General features: G+C 35.3%; 2 protein-coding genes across 5 annotated transcripts in view; one reads left to right on the top strand and one right to left on the bottom strand.

The window, feature by feature from the left end:
* The window catches only part of LOC144975122 (uncharacterized), a 35,058-nt gene that overhangs the window by 7,651 nt on the left and 17,407 nt on the right, over window positions 1-10,000 (top strand). The gene's annotated exons all lie outside the window — the stretch shown is intronic.
* LOC144975702 (uncharacterized) overlaps window positions 4,880-10,000 on the bottom strand; it is a 15,738-nt gene continuing 10,617 nt past the window's right edge. For all 4 annotated transcript variants that reach the window (XM_078919893.1, XM_078919894.1, XM_078919895.1 and 1 more), the window contains exon 2: window positions 4,880-6,553. In XM_078919893.1, the coding sequence (XP_078776019.1) occupies window positions 5,209-6,489 (1,281 nt within the window). In that variant the 5' untranslated portion in view covers window positions 6,490-6,553 and the 3' untranslated portion in view covers window positions 4,880-5,208. The remainder of the gene's footprint in view (window positions 6,554-10,000) is intronic.

Here is a 10,000-nt window from a genome sequence, read left to right as displayed (position 1 = left end):
AAATTGTAATATCGCTTCACAGGCGTCATGTATCGTCTCACATGTTAATTATTGCTGTTGGCTAGGGACAGCTTGTAAAGCACATTGAGCACATTTAGTAGATATTTCTCTGTATAAATGCTTTCGGTTTTTTTTTAAATACAGAAGGAACGAAATATACGTTTCTCAGCTCTCAGTTATTGTTTTTAGCCAGCCATGTCTATGAGTACTTCTCACTAAATTCTATCTATCAGATTATATACGTTAAAGGTTACACATAGTTTTGTGTATTGGTAAGTTATAATATCCGGCTAAACTAAACGCATTGTATCCATAAATATAGATAGAATGAAGATGACGTCACTCAAGCCTTTGTTATTGTATTTTGCCGCGTTTGTGATTCTCTCTAAACTGTATCAACCAGACTATAAAAGTTCATGGTCACACATAGTTTTGTGTGTTGGTCCGTTATACTTCCGGATGGCAATGTTGTGAACTTCTTAGCCAAGTGCATACTATCTATAGCTGGCATGGCGTTGGAAAGGAAACGACGGTCGTAATACGACCCTGTTTGGACCGTCGTTACTGTGCATGTAACTGGGAATAGGCTCTTAGTGGACTGACGCAAAATGTCCAATGCTATTGAGCGATGTTTACATTCCCTATTATCAAACAGCGATTTACCATGTCGTTACGTTTATTTATTTATTTGTTTTGCAATCTTTTCAATTTTCAATTTATAGTGACAGTTTTAACTATTTTACAATGTTGAAATTATTCATATTATAAAGCGCAGCACTGGTTATGGAGCTGTTCCTTTTTTATATATACATCCTATTTCCATTGTATTTTTATCTTATTGTATAACACGTCTGTACAAAAAATTTCCTTTTTGGGATGCAATAAAGTATTATTATTATTATTATTATTATTATTATTATTATTATTATTATTATTATTATTATTATTATATTATTATTATTATTATTATTATTGTTATTATTATTATTATTATTATTATTATTATTATTATATTATTAGTAGTAGTAGTAGTAGTAGTAGTAGTAGTAGTAGTAGTAGTAGTAGTATTAGAATCCAAGACTTTGACGTCTGTAGTTTGAGGCTTTTTTATCTGTTTGACTTTGACGTATTTCTTATCCCTACTTAGTCTAGTACCTCATAACTTAGAGCGACTGGAATACAATACCAGTAATAATGAAAATAAAAGTGTTGGTGCGCATTCCCTCGTATAGATCTAACATACACATTATGTTTTCGGTCAGCAATCTTTTTAACTTCATATATCCATCCAATGTAGCCCTAAATGTGGCTGCTCGAAGCTCGAAGAAATAAATAATAATGTGAAATTGAATGTAAGCTTCAATTCAATTACAAAAACAGATCAAATGAACGTTTCGAGTTTCCCCTTTATCAACAAAACAGGATGAATGAAAAACCACAGATGTTGATTAATTGACAGGGGTGCACAGCATAGATGTCACAGCCCATTTACACACTTTACCTAGATCTTATAATCTCACTAAGTCTTCTTATTTTAGTAAGAATATTCTTGATGGATTGACAGGGGTGTACAGCATAGATGTCACAGCCCATTTACACACTTTACTTAGATCTTATAAACTCTCACTAAGTCTTCTTATTTTAGTAAGAATATTCTTGATGGATTGACAGGGGTGTACAGTATAATGTCACAGTCCATTTACACACTTTACTTAGATCTTATAATCTCACTAAATCCTCTTATTTTAGTAAGAATATTCTTGATGTATTGACAGGGGTGTACAACATAGATGTCACAGTCCATTTACACACTTTACTTAGATCTTATAATCTCACTAAGTCTCCTCATATTAGTAAGAATAGTCTTGAGGGATTGACAGGGGTGTACAGTATAATGTCACAGTCCATTTACACACTTTACTTAGATCTTATAATCTCACTAAGTCTTCTTATTTTAGTAAGAATATTGTTGATTAATTGACAGGGGTGTACAGTATAAATGTCACAGCCCATTTACACACACTTTACTTAGATCGTAAAATCAGTTGTCACCAATCGTGAATTAAAAAAATATATGTAGCTAATGAAATGCTTTCACCCTTGTCCTATCCTGTTCATTGTTACTGTTGTCTGATGCAGCTGGGGTTTATAGCGAAAACACATACCCTGGTGAATATATATATATATATATATATATATATATATATATATTATAATATATATATATATATTATTGTTCGGCTATGTGGTCTAGTTGTATGCACTCGCTTTCGGATCGGCAGGTCCTTGGTTCGAGCCTCGCTCAGCGCATTGTTGAGTCCTTGGAAAAGCCTCTTTACTCACATTCTCTCATCGTACTCAGGTGTAAAATTAGTACCTGGCCGTTAACAGCGTTGTCTCTGTCCGGAAAAAAATTGTAATATCGCCTAACAGGCGTCATGTCCCGTCTTAAATGTTAAGTGTTGCTGTTGGGCAGGGACCCCTTGCTTTGAGCACGTTTAGTGGATATTGGCTATATAAAAGCTCAATTTAAATATATATATATATATATATATATATATATATATATATATATATATATATATATATATATATATATATATATTTTGGGGGGGGGGGGGTATAAAATGGTCGGCCTCATTCTCTCCTGTTCCGTGTTACTGTTGTCTGATGTAGCTGGGGTTTATAGCGGAAACACATACCCTGGTGAATGATATAGACGTTAAATTATCCATGCTATCGGATATAGTCTGTGGTATAAAATGGTCGCCCTCGTCCTCTCCTGTTCTTTGTTACTGTAGTGTGATATAGGTGGGGTTTATACTCACTCACTCAATCCTCTCTGGGCCTGCTGGCACTTGAGGCGACAGCAAGGGATCTCCGCCTGGTCCTGTCAGCAGCTATTCTTGGGGCCATTCATTTCGAGGGGCAGACCTCTCTGCTTTATGTCTACAAGTGTTTATGGGGCGGCCTCTCTTCCTCTTTCCTTGGGCTTCCGTCCATCGCAGAGCCTTCCTTATCAGTGTTTCATCGGGTCTGCGACAGACATGCCCAACCATTGCCATCTTATCCTTTTACTGAGACTTTCAGCTGGGGTTTATAGCGGAAACACATACCCTGGTGAATAATATAGACCTTAAATTGTACATTCTATCGGATATAGTCTGTGATATAAACTTATGGTCGCCCTGGTTACTGTTGTGAGTTGTGTGATACAGCTGGGGTTTATAGCGGAAACACATACCCTAATGAATGATATAGACGTTGAATTATACATTCTATCGGATATAGTCTGTGATATAAACTTATGGTCGCCCTGGTTACTGTTGTGAGTTGTGTGATACAGCTTGGGTTTTTAGCGGAAACACATACCCTGGTGAATGATAAAGACGTTGAATTATACATTCTATCGGATATAGTCTGTGATATAAACTTATGGTCGCCCTGGTTACTGTTGTGAGTTGTGTGATACAGCTGGGGTTTATAGCGGAAACACATACCCTAATGAATGATATAGACGTTGAATTATACATTCTATCGGATATAGTCTGTGATATAAACTTATGGTCGCAAATCTAACTGATAATCAGCAGGTCTGTGGGTTGAAGAAAAACCCCTAAAAAATTAACGATTATATTTTTTTTTGGGGGGGGGGGGGGTTAAATTCAATTTTTTTCATCTTGTCCATTCTGGCGTATCAACAGTCTTACACAAAAGGTCATACCAATAAAAAATGAGCTTTATATAGCGCATTATCCACTAAACGTGCTCAAACCGCTTTACAAGAGGTCCCTGGCCAACAGCAACACTTAAAATTTAGGACGGGACATGACTGTTAGGCGTTATTACAATTTTTTTCGATAGAGACACAGCTGTTAACGGCCAGGTACTCATTTTACACCTGAGTACTGTGAGATAATCTGAGTAAAGAGCCTTTTCAAAGGACTCAACTATGCGCCGAGCGAGGCTCGAACCCAGAGCCAACAGGTGTATATTACTTTAGACTTTTACGGGCATTTGTGCGGCTATGTGGTCTTGTTGTATGAAACTCGCTTTCGGATCGGGAGGTCCTGGGTTCGAGCCTCTCTCGCGCATAGTTGAGTCCTTGGAAAAGGCTCACATTCTCCCACCGTACTCATGTGTAAAATGAAAACCTGGCCGTCAACAGCGTTGTCTATGTCGGAAAAATTGTAATATCGCCTAACAGACGTCATGTCTCGTTCTACACATGTTACGTGTTGCTGTTGGTCAGGGACCCTTTAAAAAGGCTTTGAGCACATTTAGTGGATATTGCGCTATATCAAAGCTCTAGTTTTAGTTTTTTATTTCAGCTCATTTACATAGAGCAGTTTGGCCTCCTGGCAAAGGAGAATGGCTGTGTAAATAATATTTTTTTAAATTTCAACTCAAGGAGTTATGTGGTCTAGTGGTATGTGCCTCGCTTGGCGCATAGATGAGCCCTTGGAGAAGGCTCTTTACTCACATTTTCTCACCGTACTCAGGTGTAAAATGAGTACCTGACCGTTAACAGCCTTGTCTCTGTCGGGGAAAAATGCAATATCGCCTAATAGACGTCATGTCTCATGCTACACATGTTACGTGTTGCTGTTGGTCATGAATCCTTTGTAAAGCGCTTTGAGCACATTTAGTGGCTATTGCGCTATATAAAAGCTCTAGTTTTAGTTTTTATTTCAGCTCATTAACATAAATGGCTGTGTAAATAAGATTTTTAAAAATTTCAACTCAAGGAGAGTTTGATTCCAGATAATATATATATATATAATATATATATATATATATATATATATATATATATATATATATATATATATATATATATATATCAGCAATTTTGTCTTAAACTAAGAGTAACCTCTTTTCTTAAATTTTTATTTTGATTCTCCACATTTTTACCATAAAATAATCATCCTTTTGATGAAGTGTCCTGCTGGCCACTATAAATATTAACGTGTTTATAAAAACTCTCAAAGGGAAATTAACTCGTGAGCCTTCAACAGTCATGACGTCGCTTCCCTCGTAATGACGCATAGTAACTTAGTAACTGGCTCTAAACTATCGGAACAATGGCGGACGCCCTTATGAAATATTTCTCCAACGAGCATAAAAGTGTATCCAGAGGAGAAAAACATTAAAATATGATCATGTTTTGACTTTTATACATTCTGATCACATGACATGTGAAAAGTTCTAGCCAGCATGAAGAATAAAAAAGTACCGATTTTCTTTGTTTAGACTATTGAATCCAATTAGCAATGCTTTTTTTTTCATATATTGGTTGTGGTTTTTTTTCCTTCTAATTTCCATCAAAAGTTCAATTCTTTTTATGAACTGTCTTCCGACTCCATAAACATGAAAGCGCCGAAGTTCTTTCTGAAAATTGGAACTCATAATGCAATATATGATAAAATTAGTACTTGGATTTATAGCCTCTAATAGCATAATTGAATGGTGAAGAATTTGTTTGAAGGCTCTTAACCAGATACTTACATATCTCGTATTCACCAGAAGGTATTCAGCAATGAAATGATTTAGAGACGTGAAAAAGTAGGATGTGAAAAATATCCAACCAATGACCAGAATCATTCGAATTAGCTTTAATTCTTTGGTAGATTTTGACTTCATTTTTTTAGAATTAGAATTGTCCACGCTTTTTGCCAAAGACGATTTTTTGTCTTGAGCTCTAGACTTTGATGTTGTTGATTTTTGGAAACGTTTTGAAGAAATTACTTTAATCATTGTTACGATACTGAAAGATAACACCAAACATATTCCAACGTTTTTTAAGACATACTTTTCATAAAATAATAGTATATAACTAGTCTTGCTTTTAAATGTAAAGAAATAAAATATGCCCCAAGTACTGTTACGTGTCACCAGTATTAAATCCAAGCAATCCAAGCGTGCTAGTAAACAAAACCCGAAAGTAATTATACACATTACGCATGACCGGAAGGGTGTGAGAATCCTTTTGGCGTGAAAAGGGAAGGTGACGCTGATCATTCTTTCAAATGACAAAAATGACGTAATCAGACATGTATAATTAATCATAGTATGGTGCACAATTCTTATGATTAGAAAATAAAATTCATAAAAGAGACTATTTTTTTTAATATATCGTGATACAGCATTACGTTTCAATAGCATTTGTGAACATACTAAAAAATCTGATATAGCTATAGCTGTAAGAACTGGTGTGCAGCTGTCAGTGAGAATGCCTTGTCGATAAAATATTATAATGTTAATTATGTTGGTGATGACACCAAAATTAATAAGAAATAAACTTAAATGTTCAATAATAGGAAGCATAGAATCTAAGAGAGGCACAAGTTTCGTCCTATAGAATAGTTCATTCTCAATACTAAAACCAGAATAATTTCCATAAATCGACTCTAGCCATTGTAGATATTCCAAAAGATAGTCAATTTGTGTTTTGTTGTAGTAATCATAGTTGGAAGATGATGCTGACATCTTGATTAGAACTCGACTGTTTGAAGACTCTATTCTTATGATGCCTTTATGTGTAAGCTGTTTTCTGTAAGATAAAATAAAAGCAGTATAGTTAAAGGGTGAGGTGTTCTAGTCTGAACATAATTTGAACTCAGGAATATGGGTCAGCGTGGCTGGGCGGTACGGTCTTTGCGTTATTCCAATCTTCCCTTGGAATAGATCCTAGAGAAAAATGTCCCCTATTGGATGAGGAAAGGAAATTTTATTTTATTCCTTATTTTATTTAAAGCTATAAAATTTGCAATAAAAATTCGTACAAGTGATGGGGGTTTTTCACATTTTGTTTTGAAATGTTTGCGTTGAACATCATCTGGAATCAATAAGTAAGTAGATGTGTCAATGTATTTATTAAAAAATATTCGTTAAAATAGATCTTGAAAACAGTTGTCACCAAATCACCCAGTTGTTTCAATGCATACACCCGAGGGTTCCCCAGTTGCTCCAATCGTAGATATCGTTAACTTATAGCCTGACACTGATAAAAAAAAATGGCGTCAACGGACAAATCTTTGGCCGCAAAAGAAAACAAATCGTGAGTTGTATTCAATAGTTTAAGCAATGGAACCACTTGTTTCCTTGAGCTCTTTTAACGACAACCAACGAGACGCTGGAAAAAAAAACTAAAAATGATGACAAACTATAAGTCTTAGAGGGTTCTCGTCTCAGGCTATTTGTTAACGATGGCTACGCTCCAATCTGGACAGCCAGTTGTCCCAATAGGATTCAATAGTCGTAACGTCATTTCCTTCTTAATGACGCATGGTAACTTAGTAACACTGGCTCTAAACTAACGGAACAATGGCGGACGCCCGTATGAAATATTTCTCCGGCTAGCATAAAAACGCTTCCAGAGGAAAAAAAAAACACATAAATATGATCATGTTTTGACTTTTACACATTCTGATCAAAAGGCATATGAAAAGGGAATGAAAAGTTCTAGCCAGCATGAAGAATAAAAAGTAATGATTTTCTTTGTTTAGAACCAAGATGGCCGCCGTTGCCTGGCGGCGTGACATCAGACTACTGAATCCAATTCAGACACTCAGAAGTGATGAAATAAATTCTCGCGCTCTTTTAACCAGTATGTTTTTGACCAATCAAAACATGGAATTTGTGACCCATCTTCACACGGACAAACATAGTTGGTTGTTTATTAACAAAAACATTGACTTCTCTTTGATCGTTGTTATTGCTGTTATTCCACCAAATAGGTGACTAGTTATCACACGATTTTCTCGATCATAATAAAAACGTTTAAGTTTACACGAAGTTTCTGTTTTGGTTCTATTGATCAAGCGGTAGAACAGTGGGTATTTTATTAGCACCTACCATCGATCGTAAAGCCTATGGAGTTTGCAATGTTTACCAATCAATGTCAACGTTTGTCCGAGAGGCGTGGTTAGCTAAGTGTCTATTCCCCATTCGTATAGATAAAATGAATTTGACGTCACTCGGGTCTTTGATATTGTTATATGCCATCCATGTTTATTAAAGTCAGATTTTTTATTAATGGCGCGTGTTTTTCTGGATTTTCTCAGCTGTCCCTCTATCAAAAGTTGTAAAAATTGGTGTCAACCTATGACCCAATTTGTCTTAACTGAATCTAGATTTTGGACAGTATTGATGCCATATTTAAAAAGTTTTCTTCTTTAATACGTATAAAAAAAATACTTTAAAACAGCTGACATATAAATAGGGATTTTACACTGTAAAAAAATGAAAACAAGTTACGCACCACAAAGTATGAATGAATTCATCGTATATCCAAAAAATCTTGTGCTGACGTAGTGATTATGAGTTCACGCCATACTTATTTCCAAATAATAACAATTCGCTTTAAGTGTTATAAACATACCACTTATGTAGTTTGTATTAAATTTTGAATTTATTATTTATGGCATATTATCTACACCATGTCGCAATTACCAAAGACTGATATGAAATCTCTTGCTTTAAATCATTTGAAATAATGATTGTATACCCAATATTGTTAAATTTACAAACACTGTTAATATAACGTTGACACATCTTTGTCTATGCATGAACGTTTCAAATGGCCTTTAAAAGTTTTAAAAACATAGTAGGCTCTTAAACAACACGATACGGTACGGAATCTCTATCGGTTTTACTCTCGTAAAGCTGCGAAAAGAAGTCTTCTTGTATCTATCGATAAGTCATTAAAGAAGACGCCAATGGTTTTGGAATTTCACAATCAACCATGAGAAGATCGTTATCGAAATGCGAGAGAGATTACCAGTGTAGAACAACGTGGCAGGAAAAGGATCATAGATAACTTTGATATGGATATCATCCAAAGATGTATGGGTGAGCGTAAATATACATCCGACAAAATATTGGACGTCTGATTATTCAAGCAGATAAAGGCCCATGGGTTCTGGACAGAGAATCATTGTTATTCTTGCAGGTGGTGATGATACGGGATATTTAAAAGGATGCCATGCCATTTTTTCTTCTCTGCATCATCTGGAATATTATTCTAGGGTCAATCCAAAGGCGTTTTGAGACTGACTAAATATCGTTTGCTGCCCCCCCCCCCCCCATTGAAGCACCCAGCTGTATTGTATTGGAAAAAGCTACCATTCGTTGGCCCATGGTCACTTTAAGACTCCAACTTTGGCAAATATAAAAGCTGACATCATTTCATGGTTTAAATCAGACAGTACTACATATTCTATACTCCTTAGTAAAAAATAAAGAAATGAACCAGAAACAGCTTTCAAAGCAAACTGTCTAATCAGGGAGTTCTGACACGAGGTTGCGCGACTTCCCCCATATCACTGTGAGCGCAATCCAATCGAGGTCATTGGGCCTAAGTAGAGGGAAAGATTGAGAGGAGGAACACCAAATTTACTCTCACCGACGAGGCAATAAATGATAAAGAGTAGACTGAGAAAAGTCGTGCCTCAACCTTCGCAAACTAGACAAAAATTACATTTCATTGGATAGAGTGATGCTCGGAATCTTTCTGTAGTCGTTTCATTTCTCCTTTTCATCATTCTGATCATCAGACTGTGCTGATTGATGTGTCCAAAATCTCTTGGTTGTTGTTGTTATTGTTTTAGTTGTTGTTGTTGTTATTGTTGAACACATATTTGTTAAGACACTGTCTCATAATTGATGAATTTTTACTTTTGACTAGTCTACATAAATTTATGTAATCCTCTTTGGCATAAACACAAGCTATTTCTCAAACTTTTGCAATCAAAATTATATTGGAAGCGCGTTATGTTCATTTTCGTTTGTATTCACCAGTAGTGTGTATTGACAGTTATAAAATGTAGATGTCTGATAGTTTTTTTGTTGTTTTTTTTTAAAAAAACCTCAGGAATGGGAGACACCCAATGTTTGTCGTTGCTTTGCCAATTTAGAATTATCTCCGTCTTTTAAATACGACAATAAACAGGTATAGGTATATTGACCTTTAAAATTTATTTTTTAAAATCATAATATT

This window comes from Berghia stephanieae, chromosome 6 (assembly GCF_034508935.2).
Source record: "Berghia stephanieae isolate SIO BIC M18660-M18661 chromosome 6, UCSD_Bste_1.3, whole genome shotgun sequence".
In the NCBI taxonomy this organism is placed as follows: Eukaryota; Metazoa; Mollusca; class Gastropoda; order Nudibranchia; family Aeolidiidae; genus Berghia; species Berghia stephanieae.
This window is presented reverse-complemented; position numbering and strand designations above follow the sequence as displayed.